The sequence below is a fragment of the Arachis hypogaea genome, chromosome 4 (genome assembly GCF_003086295.3).
Source record: "Arachis hypogaea cultivar Tifrunner chromosome 4, arahy.Tifrunner.gnm2.J5K5, whole genome shotgun sequence".
NCBI lineage: Eukaryota > Viridiplantae > Streptophyta > Magnoliopsida > Fabales > Fabaceae > Arachis > Arachis hypogaea.
This window is the reverse complement of record NC_092039.1, coordinates 26,831,097-26,850,203: the sequence shown is the minus strand read 5'-3', so window position 1 is coordinate 26,850,203 and position 19,107 is coordinate 26,831,097. Positions and strand designations below refer to the sequence as shown.

At 34.2% G+C, this 19,107-nt stretch overlaps 1 protein-coding gene across 5 annotated transcripts; it reads right to left on the bottom strand.

Moving 5' to 3' along the window:
* Nucleotides 1-5,869: 5,869 nt before the first annotated feature.
* Nucleotides 5,870-11,906, bottom strand: LOC112796559 (protein MID1-COMPLEMENTING ACTIVITY 1). 5 transcript variants are annotated; one of them, XM_025839063.3, is made up of 9 exons: nt 11,631-11,906; nt 10,605-11,377; nt 9,918-10,339; nt 8,505-8,914; nt 8,172-8,272; nt 7,705-7,776; nt 7,078-7,184; nt 6,799-6,892; nt 5,870-6,156 (listed from the first exon to the last, which is right to left on the bottom strand). In XM_025839063.3, the coding sequence occupies exons 3-9, from the start codon at nt 10,326-10,328 to the stop codon at nt 6,095-6,097; spliced, it is 1,257 nt and encodes a 418-aa protein (XP_025694848.1). In that variant the 5' UTR covers nt 10,329-10,339; nt 10,605-11,377; nt 11,631-11,906; the 3' UTR covers nt 5,870-6,094. The 5 variants fall into 5 exon arrangements, with proteins under 5 accessions (XP_025694848.1, XP_025694846.1, XP_025694845.1 ...); XM_025839061.3 differs by having other exon boundaries at nt 9,918-10,358; nt 11,218-11,377; XM_025839060.3 differs by having other exon boundaries at nt 11,218-11,377.
* Nucleotides 11,907-19,107: the final 7,201 nt, after the last annotated feature.

The window sequence follows — 19,107 nt, the reverse complement described above, 5'->3', positions numbered from 1 at the left end:
TACTTTTCAGATTATTAATTTCTTATGCTAATTGCTAAGTTCACAGAAAATGCATCAAGGTTTAATTATTCACAATGCCTTGATGAGATTTCTCACCTCTCCAATTTATTATTCACAATGCTAATTGCTAACCAACAAACAATCAAATAGAAATTGAGCAGAGGAACGAAGTTCACAGAAAATGCACAGTTCACAAAGAGAAAGTTCACAGGAATTGAAATCAGGAAATGCACAGTTCAGTTCATAAAATAGAGCAGAAAATAGACAGAGGGCCAAACACAAATTGACCAACAAATAGAAATTGTGCAACAAAGAGGAATTAAGCTGCAAAATAGAGCAGAAAATGCACAGTTCAGTTCACATAATAGAGCAGAAAATGCACAGTTCAGTTCAGTTCACAGAAAATGCACAGTTCACAAAGAGCAAGTTCACAGGAATTGAAATCAAAAATTGAAATCAGAAAATGCACAGAGCAAGTTCACCGAACACAAATTGAGCAGGAAATGCACAGTTCAGTTCACAAAATAGAGCAGAAAATAGAGCAGAGGACCAAACACAAATTGACCAACAAATAGAAATTGTGCAACAAAGAGGAATTAAGCTGCAAAATAGAGCAGAAAATGCACAGTTCAGTTCACAAAATAGAGCAGAAAATGCACAGTTCAGTTCAGTTCACAGAAAATGCACAGTTCACAAAGAGTAAGTTCACACTTCTTGAAATCAGAAATTGAAATCAGAAAATGCACAGAGCAAGTTCACCAAACACAAATTGAGCAGGAAATGCACAGTTCAGTTCACAAAATAGAGCAGAAAATAGAGCAGAGGACCAAACACAAATTGACCAACAAATAGAAATTGTGCAACAAAGAGGAATTAAGCTACAAAATAGAGCAGAAAATGCACAGTTCAGTTCACAAAATAGAGCAGAAAATGCTCAGTTCACAGAAAATGCACAGTTCACAAAGAGTAAGTTCACAGGAATTGAAATCGGAAATTGAAATCAGAAAATTAAGCCGAGGTCTAAGTTCAGTTCACAGTGAGGACAAAGAGAAAGAGAACATGAGCAGAGGTCTAAGTTCAGTTCAGTTTACAGAGGACGAGGCGAAGGACAAAGAGAAATGAGCAGAGGACGAGTCACTCACCTGGGGTCGATGGAGGGCTACCGGTGTTGACTGTTGAGGACCGCCGATGAGAGGCTACTGCGTGCTGGTGTTGAGACTTGAGAAGATGAAGACGATCGAAATTGAGGGCTACTGGGCAGGAACCAGGCGACGATGGAGATTGGAGGGTTGCTGGAGCTGAGCTGGAGCTGAGGATGGCGACACCACGGGGTCGAGGGATGGCGACAGGGCTTCAGGCAGCGCCGCTAGGGTTCTTCTTCTCCATTGGAGATGATTCAGATGATGATTGATGAATGAATGGGGTCGGGGCTCGGGGGAAGAAAGGGGGTGGGTCGGGTGCTCCACGGGCGGGTCGGGTCGGGTTCGTTTTTTTTTATTTTTTTAAAAACGTAAAACGGCGTCGTTTAGTAAAAGATGCGTAACCGGCCGGTCACCGGTTCGGTCCAACCGGCCGGTTTTTGACCGGTTCACCGGTTCTTGAGCAGTTCTTCTCTCCGCGGTTTTCAGATAAGGACCGGACCGCTTGCAGCGCCGGTTCGCGGTTAAACCGGTCAAACCGGCCGGTCCGGTCCGGTTTTCAGAACATTGGTTTCGAAAGAGGGGTGTTTGGTGTAGGGGGAGTGTTTGCAGGTGAGGGACTCGCGTGTTGGGGGGTTTAAACAATGAAAACAACGTGGTTTCTTAAGAATCGGTCGTTTCTTGGTCCGGTCCAATCGGCCGGTTTAGCAGTTTTGATAATGGTAGTTTTAGGAGGAGGATCGGACCGTTTTTCAAGCCGATTTTCAGTCGAATCGGTCCGACCGGCCGGTCCAGTCTGATTTTCAGAACATTGATAATAACAATAAAGTTCTACATCTAAATAAAATATTTAATTAAGCCTAACCAAGTTGTTATAACAACTTTTTAAATCATACGTCTTCTTTTTTTTCTCCTTTTCTTTTTTCTGTGTCCTTCTCCTTCTCCTCCTCATCTCTCTTCTTCTTCTTTTTCCTTTTTTGTTATCGTCATCACTAAAAATAATAATAGTTTGCTAACATTTTTATTCGTTCTGATTTTCTCTGATGCCATCATTAAATATTTTGGTTTATTTCTTAGTTTAATTGAGGTTCATTTGGATCCAAAAATGAATTTGATGTGTTTTTGTTCATAATTGAGTCTTTTTAACTGTTTGTTCAAATCTGAACTACTTTTGGTTTATTTATGTGCTAATTGAGGTTCACCTAATACTACTGATAAGTATTGACCAAATTCTTTAGCAAAGACAAATGAAATTATTCATTATCACTTTATTCAATTGTATTAAATTTCACTCCATTCCATTAAAAAAATGAACCGGAATTACTTAAGGAATAAAAAAATTGGTCAATACTTATCAGTAGCATCAAGTGAACCTTAATTAACTCACACATGAATCGAAATTAGTTCATTTTTGAACAAACAGTCAAAAAGACTTAATCATCAACAAAAACATATTGAATTCATTTCTAGATCCAAATGAACCTCAATTAAAAGCAGAAAAAAAATGTAGCAACAATAGCAGTGATAAAAGAACGACGATTGAGAGAAAACACGCGAGGAAGAAGGAACGCGACGAAGAAAAAAGGAATGCGAAGAAGGAGGAGGAGGAGGAGGAAAAACACAACAATGAAGAAGGAGGAATGCGAAGAGGAATAAGGAATAACGCAAAGAGGAAGAAGGAATGCGAAGAGTTTATGTTAGTGAAGTGCATGTTTACCCGCTGGTGTAATGATAGTAGTTTTTGTTGAGTTTGGACCAACTTGGTTGAAATCAGTTGCCAAAAAAATTTGGATGTGTAGTTGAACTACTATAATAAATATTCACATATGTTAAATAATGCTAATTGGTCCTAATTATACTCTAGCATCCCTTCTCAAACTCAAGCGACAACTTGAATTTGAAACTTAGTTAAAACAATGAAATAAATAAAATACATAAACTGATAGAACGGGTTTCGAGAAAACTGCCTGACGGAAGCGTAGATGAAACTGTCGAAAGGAAGCGCAGACAGAAATGCCAAAAAGAAGCACAACGGAACTGTTGGAAGGAAGCACAGACGGAACTGCCGCAAGAAAAGCGCAGACGAAAATGCCGCAAGAAAGTGCAGGCGAAATTGCCGCAAGGAAGCACAGACGAAGCTGTTGCAAAAAAAAAAATCCAGACAAAGCTTCTGCAAGGAAGCGCATACAGAACTGCTGCAAGGAAGGACAGACAGAATTGCTACAAGGAAGCGCAGACAGAACTGCTACAAGGAAAGCGCAGATGGAACTGCCGCAAGGAAAGCGCAAACGTAGCTGCCGCAAGGAAGCGCAGATGAAACTGTTGCAAAAAGGCGTAGATGAAACTGTCAGAAGGAAGTGTAGACGGAATTGCTACAAGGAAGCGCAAATAGAACTGCCGAAAAACTGCTGAAAAGATGGCGAACTGCCGGAAAACTGTTAAAAAGTGACAAAGTGCAAAGAGATGACAAACTACTAGAAGGTGACGAAAATCATATGATTTCTTCATGAGAATAAGTAAGTAGTTGATAGGCTAGTCGATGAGATAAGAAAAACATCAAAGTATTGACAAAAAAGAAGGAAAAAAAAGATGATACGAAAGAAAAATATAAAAAATACAGCGATTTCACTAGAAGAAAATTAACTTATCTTCCTTAAAGAGGATACCATGGCTCTGATACTATGTTAAAAAAGGTAAGAGAGAACCATAGAAAAAATGTTTGTGTGTATTTAAGTTGCATAGAATGATATAATATAAAGGAATATTTATAGGTACTAAAAGAATCGAAATAATAAATGTGTAATATCATATAATAAATATTTAAAAATGTTAAATAATACTAATTGATTCTAATTATACTCTAACACTTTTCTATGTGGCAATTTTTTTACTTTTTTTAATTTTTAAATAAAACTTGGATATCCGACTACTTTTTGTTTCTTTGGCAGATTTTTATTTTTGGAGATGAATTCTGATTTTATTTTCAGTTGAAATTAATTAATTTAAACATAGATCAAAACTAAATTCCGGTTTCAACTTTTTCCCCTTTAATTTTTTCTATTATGTTTCCGTTAATTCCGTTGATTTCTCTTAATTTGGTGTGGTAACCGGTACTAACGATAATAATTATTATAGACGGCATAAATGACGAGGAAAAAAAATTAGAAAGCGGTCAAATATAAAATAAATAGTTTTAATAAGTAGACAATAATTTTTGTGAATAATGGAATAATGAATTTTAGAATCGATCCAATAAAATAAAAAAAATATTCTACTCCAAATCACTTCCTAAATTCTAACATTAGAATAATTATCTGTATACTTAGTAAATTAAATATACAGTCATTATTAATTGTGCATGAGTAAATCAAATCAAAAGAAATAACCATCCAATTAAGAATAATCGACATAATCATCTGTATACCTATTGAATTGAACATCCGATATATTCATTATTCATATTGTTTAGTATTCTCATTGTCTCCTTATACTTTTCCTAAAATATAAGGTTTTTTTTTCCCTGTACCCAATCTAATCATCAAGGATATTCGCTAAAATTTCAACACGATGAAATTTAGGGTCTCTAAAAGAATTAAAAAAAAAAGTCATTTTTATACATTAGAGAATAAATATTATTACTTTTATCTTGATAAATTTTTTTATAAATTTATGCAAATATACAATACAAAAAATTAAATAGAAAATGCCATGAAAAAAAGAATGACAATATTATTATCCTAGGCATTATTATATAAAATTAAAAATAAATAAGACTAACAAAATCCTAACACATTTTCTTGAAAAAATATATCTTTTTAAAGGGATTTTCAAATCTTATTATATGAGGTTTAATTCTTAAAAAAATTCTAACATTTTCTAGAAAAAAATATGTTTTTAAGGGGTGTTCAAATCGGATTCCATCCAATTCAACTAAATCACTTATCTTATTTTAGTTCTAATCTACTCTAATTCAATCTAATCTAATCTAATCTAGTCTAATAGACTGACAGTACAAGTGCCGAATAGCTAGGACTAGGAGGGTTCTTTTTTTTTTTGGGACAATATTCTCCATAATTCCATTCCAAAATTATGACTAGGGTTGGCAATGGATAGTGTAAGGTAGGGTTTGGATCATACCCTAATCCTACTCGCGGGTTAAAAATTTTATTAAATTCTACCTTATTCTATCCGCGGGTTGAGAATCTCTCAACCCTAACCCTACCCGCACCCTAAAATTCTAAATCTTACCCTACCCTACCTGCTGCAGAAATATCAAATTTTTTCAAAGTAAATATAAAATTCAATCATTTCGAATTTTATACATATTAATAACATAAAAAATAAAAAACTAAATACTCTAAATTATTAAATTAACTAACTAGTTTTAGTAGTTGTTCACTTATTGTAAATCATTACATAAAAGAAGTTGTGGGTTCAACTCACTTCCTTTACTATATACCTAATTTTTATAAAATATGTTATATATGAGGTGCGAGTAGAGTACGATAGACTACACCCTAAATCCGTATCCTACCCTACCAGCAGGCATACCCGAATCATACCCTACCCTACCCGAACGGGTTGGACCGAGTTGGGTACCCACGGGTAGGGTATGAATTGCCAGCCTTAATTATGAATACAATTATGAATAATGTATTCGTGAAAGCTAAAGACCCAACAAAAAAGGGGTTTAAAGTCCCATAATATATCGTGACAAACATACCTTGATATTAATAAACTAAAATCAAATTATATTAAACAAGGAAATCAACACATCAGTGGCTAAATCTGTAAGCTTTACACATGGGTAAATGAGGCCAGAGGCATTGAGGAAAAAGTAAAAAAGAAAAAGGAAATACATAGTTTCTATCTTGCTATGAGTCCCAATAGCCATTTGCCTCTATTTAATACGTGGTTCAAAGACTCTTGGATCCCTAAATAACCAAAAGACAATCTCATTTGTTATAAGGTTCCATGTACTGGGAAGGTGGAGGGCTTGTTTTGGTCTTCTCACGATCTGCAAGTGATTCAACATAAAACATAAAATGGCTTTAATGAAATGCAAATTCATATTTATAACAAAAACAAGTAGACCAAGAAAACCAAGCTGGATACAATTCAATTATGACTTTGGATTATATTCTATTTGTCATTTAAATCCACCATTATGGATATGCTAATGTATCACAGTAAATGGGAAAAAAAAATCCAACTGTGAAGGACTGAAGTGATAACATGTCATGTGATATTAATCACCATTGAATTTATGACTTTTATCATGAGCTTCACTACCTTGATTCAAGGATAATTAAACTCACTTTCTTACTTTACCAACTTCTTCACTTTAGAAGAACTTGATCCTGGTAAATGCAATGTGTTACGGCTATGTGGCACTACCAGCACGTTTTGTCATGACATGTGTAACTTAACCTGACATGTTAGCGAATCTCATCTCATGACTAGACTAAAATGACCCACCAAAATGCTGATTTGGATCTGCAGGGGACTAAAATTACTTAGGACTACAAAGTCGAAGACTAAAGTGAAGCTTCTCTCCAATTCAAGAGGTTTTTCTGAGAAAATGAAGAGACAAGACCAAAACACTTGTAGAAAGTTCTGAATATTATGCATAAGAAGCAGAAGAATGAGTAGGACATACCACTAACTCCGCGGATCTCCACTTCTCTCCATTCTTGCACAAGGGCACAGCAGCAACACATCAAATGAGATAGGAAATCATCAATAAAGCCTCCCTGAAATAGAATTTAAATGTTAGTATTTAAATATTTTATAGAGACCGGAAAATGCAAGTTAAATACTAATTCCTGAATTCCATTGTATTGCTAGTGCCTTAGCAAATACACTTTGTGCATCTTCAATGAAGCTAATAACATCTAAATACAAACATAAATAAGAGAAGAGAGTTAGCAAGCATTACGGTGATGTTCAACATCTTCCGAAGCTTCCTCCTTACACAGCAGGTATAACAACAGCAAGACAAAACCAACGAATATGCCATCAATTCACTACATACATCTCCAGAAGCTGGAAAAACATAACTAAGATTAAAGTAGCGGGACCTCAATAATCTTTTTAGTATTTCAAATTAACTGGATTGAAAATGTGCATACAGTGAGAAGTATTTGAATTCTGGATTAAAAAATGTAGCATTAATCTCAAACAGAAAAGGTCTGAATGACATAAGAGTATTCTTCACAGTATGAGAAAGTGCAGCCAGTGTCCCCCCCCCCCCCCCCCAAAAAAAAATCTTCTTTTCTCTCTCTGAATGTTCAGTTCAATTGATGAAATTAAGATTTCAGATTACATCACAATTGCTTCTCACAAAAGTATTGGTAACGAGGGAAAGATACTAGGTACAAAATTAAAATTGAAGCCAAATTATAACTTTAAGATTGATATAAGCTTGACAAACTTAAACTCTAGACTCGTTGGAAAGAAACATATAAAAAGAAACAGCAAGAACCATTTGAAAAGAAATAGCACATGGATGTAGATTCATCACATTTAGTGCTAGCAGTACTGGAATAGATTATGACTAACTTACATATGGGCCTGCCTTTTGCAACAGTGGCAACCTTTGAAAATGTTCCACAAGGATAGAAAAATGTCTTCATACCTGCAGATCAACTGCCATATTTAATATTCATTACTTGAGAAGAAAGGTCTAGCAAAATCGGAGAGTCCTCCTATAACCCTGTTCTTTTATTAAAAACCACACTCTCGAAAGAAAGAGATGTTATACTTGGTGAGACTACCTATTGGAAATTGTTCAAGCATATCAACATGCAAAGTAAGAAGAAAAGAGAAAGGAAGCTTCCACAATTAACAAACTTTCCTCTAGTAGTAGTCTCGATCAAGGTTCAGGGAAAAACAGACTTCTAGCAACGGTATATAGCCAACTTTATCAAATAATTTTCTTTCTAATTCGATTTAGTTGTCTTTTTTCATCAAATCAAGGGTTTGGCAACATCTTGTGCAACTCTAGTGAAAATCAAGCAGGAAAGAACTTACAAAGAGAAGGTTCAGAACAACAGCCAAGTAAATCAGTATGCCAGTCTTGATGCTGATATGAACCTCCATTTGACAGCAGATCCTTTTGGGAAACTGCTGATCTGTTTCAGTTTGGGCACATAAGCATCATTAGAAGAATTATGAAAAAACAGGATTGAAGAAGCAGGAACTTTAGAGTAGTAAAAAAAAAAAAAAGTAAAACTAAGGGAAAAATTTAGGTCTTCCTGGATGTCAGAAATGCATGAGTTCACTCAAGATTCACAAAATATTGTCATTGTTGGTCAACTAATTATCTCGAAATACATACTAAGGTTAAGGAAGAGGAATAATGACCTTGATGTGGAAAGTTGGTCACTTTTAACTTGGTATTTCTCACTAGATGAATGGTCGTTGTCATTATCTACATCATTATAATTGTATTCCTCCTTCTTATGAACCTTGTCAGTCTTCTCAGGAAGAGTATGAGCTGCAATTTCTGTGACATCTAACAACCGTTGAATGACTTGACATTGATTCATATCAAGATTTGCTTGTGAACGTTGTAGCTCTAGTCTAAGCTTTTCATTTTCTTTTTTAAGTGCTTCAGTGAATGAACAGTTGGGATATGAACAAGAAAGTGTTTTCTTCAGCATTGTAGCATCATCTTTGTCAGGATCTGGCTTTAAAATAACTGTCTGCACCTTTTCATCCTCAACATCCAGTGTGTACTCACGTTGATCCTTTTCAATAACTTCAAGTCTCTCCTGAATATTCCAGAGAATCAATAGATTTTTAACCCTTTTTTTTTTGACAAAATGATTTTTAAGGAAAATGCACAGGATAAGTCACAATATAAAGCAAACATAACTGTCCTTATAAATGTTAGGGAAAAAGTAAAATCTAAAGCAAAATGATGCAGATTGTGCAAAACCCTCACATGTATCAACACTCAAAACATGGGGAAAAGTAGCTAAGATTTGAATAATTGCTCAATCGGTTACATCTTCGGCTACTGCCTTTTGCATACAGCTACTAGTTGAATGGAAAACTTTGGTAATAGTAATACCAACTTTATCTAAATCTAAAACACATCATTTCAACTAACGTATGTTTGGATCGTCCTATCCTCAGCATAAAATACTTAGCACAAAGCATTGGGAAATTTTCTTATGATTGCCAAGAAATATGAATCAAAATGCTTTGAGTTTCAAAAGGTGCATTAAGCCAAATGCTATTTAAACTAGTTAACTATACAGCCCATCTTTCGGAATTCTATTATCTAGTGTATCAGATTCAACCACATGCAACTGTTTCCTCCCGCACCCACCCTCACACCAAATGAAAAAAAGAAAGAAGGAAAAAAGGGCAACCAATCAATAAACAGAATAGTCTAGGGCAATCTAATTCCTGCCAAGAAGTTATTCCATACCACCAAGAGTTAGGCATCACTTGAATGAAGCAATCCCCATATAAAAACTTGACAGCTTCAAACTAAAACATTGCCCAATGTTGAAGCTGAGAGAAAAACTTTAACAAATGTTGAAAATCAGTCAAAAGTTGCATTCCCAGTCTATTATTTTTTCACCTAAGGATTAACTGAATTATACCCCCACTAACAATAGCTTAGCTGACCCTCAAAATCCTCCCTGAAAACCAGACAGAATAAATAATACCGAAAACTCTTTCCTCTTATTTTCTTTTTATGACCAAAACACAAAATTCCAATTCGGAACAAGACATAGCATTGTGAAAAACAAAAATAGCTACCTTGACTCGAGCATTGTCAACAAGAGTGATGAGCGGAACGAGCCGCAAGTATCTGTCAATCTCGTTCTGTGCCTTCCTGAACTGATAAACAATGTTCCATCCCATGGCCAACAAGTAGAGGTAGCTCCTGTCTTGACAACTATTCACCAATATATATGACCTTCTGAGAGCATCCTCAAGCTGCTCCAATGGCTCCCTTGTGTCAGGGTACCTCTTCAGCTCCGAGATCTTCAGCTGCTCTAACAAGTTCCCAATTAACTTGAGATGCTGTGCAAATTGCCTGCAGTTTTTCTTATGCATCCTTGCCGTGCTCGCCGCTTTCACAATCAACCCAATCAAACGCACTGCATCTAGACCAGTTAACTGAGCCACATTGGCAATATCTCCCATATGATCCCAAGTAGACGCCATTGCTTTGCTCCCTTGAAAATCAAATCAACCCTAAATTACCGATATGTAAGTGTTGAAACTAACATAGAGAGAAACCGATATAAGAAAGAGGAGGGAGAGTTTTCTTATTCATGCATTGAGTACAAGAACTACTCCAGGATGGAGAAAGAAGGGACTGGTAGGGTCTGTAATTGGATTCATGGGGATTCGAGTGCTTGCCGCTTGAATCGCATTCTGGACTACAAGATTGGCCAATGTTTGTAGATCTTGGCCATGAAGAGAAGGGTTTGGAGTTACCTGATTTGAATCCATCAAATTCTTGAGCTACTAGGTCGTTGTAGAAGATGAATCAATGCTGAGTAGTCTTCTTCTCTAGAAATCGTGATCGGAACTTACCATTTCATGCGTTGAGAATATGCACAAACGGTAACGTTCTCATCAGCTCTATCGTGTGAGTTGGAGAGAAGAGAAGAAAGATTAGGTAAGAAAGAGAGAGGAGAATCAATCGGAGAGGAAGAGAAGGAAGGTGTAGCTGCATTGCAATGGCAATGGCTCACCGCACCATGGCACCATGTTGAAACTAACATAGAGAAAAACTGATATGAAACAGAGGAGGGAGAGTTTTCTTATTCATGCATTGAGTAAAAGAACTAGAAGCTTCTTTAAGACTTTGTGGACCTTGTGAAGCTTATATACGGAGGGTATTAAGCTAGTTTCCTAACTGAATTATTCAAGGTGTCATCGTCTAGTTATTCACTTCAACTTATTTTTCATTAACTAATTCAGCTGCATATTACATTGACAGTAAACCTCAGCTCAAATCTCTAGTTTCCATAATCGCTTTTTTTTTTTTTTTTCAAATTAGAAATTGCAAGACATGAATAGTATTCATGCATTTGTTTTTTCCTACCTCTGTTTAGTGGTTAAGCATATAATAGCATTGAGTTCCCTAAGCTTTTGATGATTGAAAATGATTATGTGAAGAAGTAAGAAAATTCTTGAACAGTGGAGGACTTTGTGTGCCGGATCAAGACTCCTTCTGGAAAATGTTTCTCAGAGACAGCATTGGCCTACAAGATTTGAATAATCAGAGACAAGGGCACTGCAAAACATAGCAAACATTCTTTTTCTTTTTTTTAAAAAAATTAATAATAATAATTAATATAAAACTACATGAGAAAAAGAAAAAAAATAACAACTCATAACTTCAAAGTATACTGGCTAGCATGCCTGAATAAACATTGCAAAATAATCAATCACCAGCTCCAGAAAAAAATTGTAACTATCATTTATTTATTTATTCCATTATTTAATTTAGTTTACCTTTTGCTTGCTTCTAAGAAGTGGTTACGTTACGTGAAATGGGAAAAGGAGCGTCATAAACACGGAAGAAGTAGAACATTGAATTCAGTTAAGGGCAGACATTGCTTTGAGAGAAGGAGGACTTGCTCCTCTGAAATACTGTTTGTCTCTCTTTCTCTCGCACACTCTCTTTCTCGCTCTTATCTCTCGGTTCGGTGTCGTTTGTCTTCTGTTTTGTGCAGAGCACGAGCACGGGGGAGACGGGGAGTGCTTGGTGCAGAACTCAAAGTACCAGAGTGCCCTCCGTTTAGTCGCGTAATTACGAGGGTGCCACCATGTACGCTTCACGGACTGATGTAAGAGGTAAAAATAGGTGAAAATAAGTGTAGTTAACGGATTTTTTTAAATAAATTAAAAAAAATTATTTCTAAAAATAAGTTATTTTAACTTTAATTTTTGTAATACGTTTTTTTTTTTGTTTAGGATGGGTTGCGTCGAACTTTTATAATTTTATAAAGTTTATCTTATTTCTTAGCGAATTTTATCTTAATACTCATAAAATATGGCTTAAAACAAAACTCAAATTTCTAAATTATTATTGTTATTTTCAAGAGTATATAAAAATATATAAAAATATACAGATAATAAGTATGTCTTTTTTAACGGCATTGGCGACAATGACAACTTATTCTTATGTACTTCTTTGTATATTTTGAAGTTTGTCGGAGGTGAAGCAAAATCTGTTAATTATGGAGTTTAACGGAATATGCGACAAACTTAATCTAAAATTAACACAAAAAAGGTACTCAATTAAAAATCATAAAATAATTTGATAAATTTAGTTATAATTTGATAATTTTTTTTCCAAATTTAATAAATTAAATTTATATATTTATATTTATAATTTTTAAAATTTATAATGTTTTTAAAAATACTTAAAAAAATTTTTAAATTGACTTACGTTTATCAAAATTAAAAAATTTAAATTTTATATTAATTTTTATTATAATATTTTTAAATTTTAAATTTATTTTATTAAATATATTTATTTTTGTTTGTATTTATTAATTAAAATTATTTTTAATTTAATTTATTAAATATAAATATTATAATTTTTAACTATTAATTTTAAATAAAATTAATTGTATGTGAATTTTTGCCTGTAAAAATGCGTAATGCTGTGTTAGGAATTAGGAAGTAACGGCCTGTTAGTAACTGACACGGACAGGTTGACCCTTCAAGAAAAGTTTTTATAGCTTAGAGGAGACTAAAGGCTGAGGGGGTTCTTATTGACTCGTTGGTCATGTTTTGTTACTAAAAGATGCAAAGCCAGCTGGTACTTCAAGCTGTGTGCGTTAGTAGCAGCTTCCATAATGCCTACCCACGTGAAAACAAAATTACGTGGTAGACGCTTAGACTACAACCAAATCAAAATGCATACGACCACATTTTTTATTTTTCTCTCCACGGCTAGCTTTTAATAAATGGATAAATTTTGTATTTGTTATTTTATAAATATGTATTTTAAAAGTATTATAAAAAATATTTTATTAAAATTTATTTAAAAGATCAACTTTTTACGTTTTAAATATATTAAATAAAAGTTTTAATTTTAAAATATGTTTTTAAAATATAAATTAGTTAAGTAATATGTTATTTTATATTTTTTATTAAAATAAATAGTTGTTAGAATTCTAAAATCTGATATAATAGAATAATTAAATATATTATAGAATATAATTAATTCTTTAAAATAAAATTATTAAATTTTTATAAATATTAAATATTTAAATATGATAATTAATTAATAATTATATTTTTTATTACATATAACATTATTGCTATTTGTAATAGTTCAAAAAGTATAAGCGTATGGCTTTGGAAAAAAATATTGGGAAAATTTAGTTAAGCTATTATAATATTTTTTTCAATGCCTGGATTTATGTGCAATATTTAATATAAGGTGTTTGTTTAAGTACGGTGATAAAAGTCATACGTATTGATATGTTAAAAACGTGAACAAATAATAATACGTTATCAATAATTTTTTTAAATATATATCATATCAATATTTTTAATAAATTATTCTTATATTTTACTAAAAATAAAAAATATTTTTTATTTAATTTTACAAAAGATTTAAATATTTTTTTATGTTGGACAAAAATTACTTTAATCTTTTTAATTTAGTCAAAATTCAAATCAATTAACTTTAGTTTTATAATTTTAAATTTGAAACAATTTAAAAATCAAAACAAAATCATATATGAAAAAAATAAAAAAAATGCCATTCATCATCTTGTTTAGTGTTCATTGTTCTTTTCCTCTGGACAAAGAAGAAGAAGAAGAAAAAGCTCTCTTTGTCTCTTTTATGATGTTTTTCTCGTCTCCACTCTGCTCTTCTTTCTCTCAAGCTATGTTCATCTCGTCTCTGACCAAGAAGAAGATGAAACTCTATTCGACTCATCTCCTCTATGTACTTATTTGTCTCTGGCAAAGAAGAAGAAGAACCGAGTTCCTCCACAATTTTCCTGTTGATTTTTTGTTCTTCCACGACCTCCCCGTGTACGCGCTCAGCAACCCGTCGGAGGAGTTCTTGTTGGTTGTTGGAGCCTCCACCAACAAGAACCTCGGGCTCTTCTGCTTCAACAAAGACGATGCCCAAGCCTTGCGCGGGGTTTCCATAGTCGACCCTCGCATGTGTGACGGCTCCAAAGTCGTTCCCGTTACGCTCAACAAAGTTCTCTAATTTCTTCATTACATTCTCGTTTCTTCTATTCTGTCTTTTCCAGAATTTTCTTCTCCGAGTATTTCATAGAATATAAATTTTATTGTTCTAATTTCATTTTCATGGTGCAGCTAACAAAGTGCTTCACATTTTTTCTATGATTATTTACTCTTAGTTGTGCTTTTAATTTAATAACCTTTGTGCATATGTTGGCTTCGTGAAAAATGTACTAAGGTTTATGTTTCTGATGCTGATTCTGATGATAGGAATGTTATTGTTTGATTTGAAATTTTATCTATGAAATCTTGTCAAAATTGATAGAAATGAATTTGGTTATGAAGTAAGAAACATTAATAAAATATAATGCAAGGTCAAAGTACTAAACATAGAATGCTTTTAGTTCAAAGATTAAATCAAGCTGCTGCACAATTAGTTTTTCTTACAAACAAATGCATGCATATTTATCAAACAAGCAGTGCAAATCTAAAAGTTGAATGGTGTAATTTCTTTTAGTTTGATGACTGAATGTTGCTGCATCTATATTCGGATACTATGAATTAGATTTTATAGTACTCTTTTGTTCATTGGAGAGCATTCACGAAGGGTTTGATTTTTGTCTTTTGAACTGGATTAAAAAAAAACTCTTTTAGAATTGTACTTAGAATGATGATGCATATAAGATTGTTAGCATAGCTTGTTTGTCATTACTTTGTCTCTTAAGATATGAAAACTAAGAACCATGTTAGTTCATACTTATAACTTTGAATGCTTAATTAATTTATAGGTTATAGCTGTCTCTCAAAAGACAGCTTTGATTAGTCTTGATTTTTCAAACTCTGCATCACTTTTTTGCCTGATTCCATAATATTTAATTACTTTATTGTTTCATTGTTAACAGAAAAATAGAAAAAGGAAAGGAGTGACAGTTAGGTAGTTAGAATTTCTGAATTAGCCTATTTGCAATGACTAATTAAGGAATAGTGATGTTCTTTGAAGCTCTCTTTGTCTCGTCTCCACTCCGCTCTTCTTTCTCTCAACGAATTAGGCGCAGCGTTTGGAGAGGTTTGGCCATCTAAATTACATTTCTTGGCTGAGTGGTGACTTGAACACGCTAGGAGAGTGAGGAGAGAGTAGAGGCATGTTAGTCAATGGTGATTGAACAGTCAAACTGTCCATAGGGGTGGCAACGGGGCGGATTTTTACTCTATCCGACCCCGCCTCGCCGTACAACAACCCGCATAGAACCGGCCCCACTTCTACCCACGGATAGTAAAACGTTGAACCCTAACCCACCCCTACGGGTACCCGCCCCGCCCTACCTGCCCCTATAATTATTAAAATCTAATAAATAAAATTAAATTTCAAAATTTATATAACTATCATCACATACATAACATAAATTAAAGTAAAAATTTAAATATGATACAATATTATTAATCATTTACTAATTATTTTACATATATTACACATATTATATATTAAAATTATATATATTATATATATAGCGGGGCGGGTATTACCTAAACCCGACCTCGCCCCGCCCCTCCCAAGAACCCGCCCCGGTACCACTCTTCTTCCTTTTCTTTTCTTTTCTTTTTCTTAGTAGTAGTTTAATTCTAGTTTGTAATTTTCATTTATGAATTTTGAAGTTTAAATTTTAGTTTTAACCTTCATATTTACTTTTCTACACTTTTTCTCTTTTCTATTTTGGTAGAGCAATGATAAACTAACTCTTTTTAGTGGGTTAGAGAGCTCTATTGTGATTCAATGGATCAATTGTAGTTCTTATTCTTCTTTTTCTTTCTTTTCTCTTGATTTTACTAGAAAGCTTTCAATCTTCATTCAATTGGTTAGTTGTCTTGGAAAGGAAACTCTCCATAATTGGATCTCTTCGGAACTTTGGAAAAGGAATGAAGAGATCATGATAGAAATGCTTTCTCATGCTAGACCAAGTTGGGTTTGGATGGATATGTGACTATAATCCTCTCAACACTTGATTTGGGAAATGCATGTGGTATAATCAGTGACCAAACTTCATCTCTTCTCATGAGCAATTGACCAAGGAATTGGCTATTGATCAAGATTTGAGAGATTGAATTACAAGAAATTGTAATTCGATCAATTAAGATTGCCAAGGAGATCAATGAGTGCATTGATTGAGGAAGAAATGAGAATGAACATGATCCGGAGGATTGCAATATCTCTTGATCCCAATGTTCATTTTATTTCTTACATTTACTTTTCTTGCCATTTTATTTTTCTGCACTTTATTGCTTTCTTTCCTTTTCTGTAAATTTACAATTCCTGCTGCTCATCATCCAAATCTGAATCGTCTAACTAGGATAATCAATTAACCATTGATTGCTTAATCCGTTAATCTCTGTGGGATTCGACCCCACTCTATTGTGGGTTTTACTTGACGACAATTCGGTACACTTGCCGAAGGGGAATTTGTTGCGAGACAAGTTTCCACCTGCATCACTCTTGTTCATCATTCTTTCAAGAAGCAACAATTTTAACATTCATAAAATTCAATATAAAAAATATGCACTGTTCAGGCATTCATTCAGAAGACAAAAAGTATTGCCACCACATATAAATAATTAGAATTTTCCTTATTAAAACTCGAAAAAAATATTGTCTCCTTATTCTAAAAATCTGCTATTTTATTCATGTTTGATGATGATGAGAAAAATAAATTATGGCTTAATTGGAGATAAAATCAAAATAGAGATACTAATTACTACTACTCATATATAACTTCTAAGGTAAATTCCTAACAAGAACAATTATCACAGAGTTAAGGCTAAGATTAGGACTCAACAACCTTTATTTTGGGAAGTGGATGCTCTTTTAGTCTGTGGGGTGCTTGGCCCTTCAAGAGATAGCTTCTGACGCTTAAGTTGCTTCAGTTCACGCCCTTGCTCTTCTTGTTCCCCAAGCAGTTTGCAAAGCATGCTATTTTGATTTTTCTATTCTTCCTTTAGTTGGTCCATAGCTTCTTGTAACTTGGTAATAGATGCTTCAAGACGCTCCTAGTATTTAATTTGAGGGATTTCCGGGAGGAACTCCTGTGCTTTCCTCTTGATGGGGTCGTCCTACACTTGTTGTCCTTCCATTGACTTTTTGGTGATTGGTTGCTCAACTGAGATATACTCATTTACTCCCATCTTTACCCCAGCATCTTTACATAGCATAGAGATTAAGCTTGGATAAGCCAATTTGGCATCTTTGGAGTTCTTGTTTGCAATTGTGTAAAGTTCACAAGAGATCAGCTGATGAACTTTCACTTCTTTTCCCAACATAATGCAATGGATCATTACTGCTCTTTTGATGGTGACTTCAGAGCGGTTGCTAGTGGAAAGTATAGAACGCCCAGTAAAGTCCAGCCAGCCTCTGGCGACTGGTTTAAGATCTCCTCTCTTGAGTTGGTTTGGGACACCCTTTGTGTTAGTTGTCCACTTGGTTCCAGGGAGGCATATGTCCTCTAGAATTTCGTCCAAGCCCTTATTTGTTCTCATCATTCTCCTATTAAAGGAGTCTGGGTCATCTTTCAGTTGAGGCAGCTTGAAGATCTCTCTTATTTTTTCAGGGTGGAGGTGAACAATCTTTCCTCTGACCAGAGTTCGATAGTCATAAAAGGTGGTTCCAGCTATTCTCTGCCTGCTGTTTGCCACAGATTAGAGTAGAATTCCTGAACCATGTTTCTTCCCACCTTTGTTTCAGGATTAGCTAGGATTTTCCAGCTCCTGTTTCGAATTTGCTCTTGGATCTCTGAATATTCGTCTTCTTTCAGATCGAATTTAACTTCCGGGATCACTGACCTTAGACCCATTATTTTGTAGTAATGGTCTGAATGTTCTTTGGTTAAGAACTTCCCTTGATTCCAAAGTGGTTTTGGAATATTTTCTTTCTTGTCTCTTGGAGTGGTTTATTTTCCCTTAAGAGCCATGATCTTAGTGGGTATTGGTTTAGTGATCACAGATAAACACACCAAACTTAGAGGTTTGCTTGTCCTCAAGAAAAAAAGGAAAGGAGAGGGATAGAAGGAGAGCCAAGTTCGAATTGTGGAAGAGAGGAGGGAGGCCAAACGTGGATTTAAAGGGAAAGGGGGGTGGGTTTTCGAAAATTTTTGAAAAAGATATGATAGAAGATATGATTTGTAAAAGATAACTATAATAGGAAAAAGATGTAATTTAAAATTGAAAAGATATGAAAGATATTTGAAACAGATAAATCTGAATTTTGAATAGAAGATATGATGAGTTTAAAAAGATTTGAGAAGAATTTAAAAAGATTTGAAAAGAATTCAAAAAGATAAATGAGTTTTGAAAAAGGTTTGAAAAGATATTAAAGAAAAAATAAGAAATATGTTTAGGATTAAAAATTTTTCGAAATTGAAGTTGAAATATGAGAGTTTTGTAACATGTTTATGCAAGAAATCATGAATTGAAACATGAAAAATGAAAAAAAATTTGAATTGAAAACGAAGTTACCTTCTCCCCACAATCCTGGCATTAAACGCCCAACTGCTGCTGTTTTGGGCGTTTAACGCCCATCTGTTGCTTCTCCTGGGCATTTAACGCCCAGCTGTAGCTTCTGGCTGGCGTTAAATGCCAGAAAATCCTTTATCACTGGGCGTTTTTCTGAATGCCCAGGATGCTGCAAATCTGGCGTTAAACGCCCAGAATGGTATCAATTCTGGCGTTTAACGCCCAAATGGCTATCCCTACTGGCATTAAATGCCCAGTAGATGCTTTTTTTGGGCGT

Coding starts and splice junctions, on each gene's coding strand:
- LOC112796559 (XM_025839063.3), bottom strand. CDS start 10,328: ATGGCGTCTACTTGGGATCATATGGGAGATATTGCCAATGTGGCTCAG. Junction 8,273..8,504: donor GACCAACTTTCCACATCAAG/GTCATTATTCCT, acceptor AAACTGAAACAG/ATCAGCAGTTTCCCAAAAGG. Junction 6,157..6,798: donor GGAGATCCGCGGAGTTAGTG/GTATGTCCTACT, acceptor AATCACTTGCAG/ATCGTGAGAAGACCAAAACA.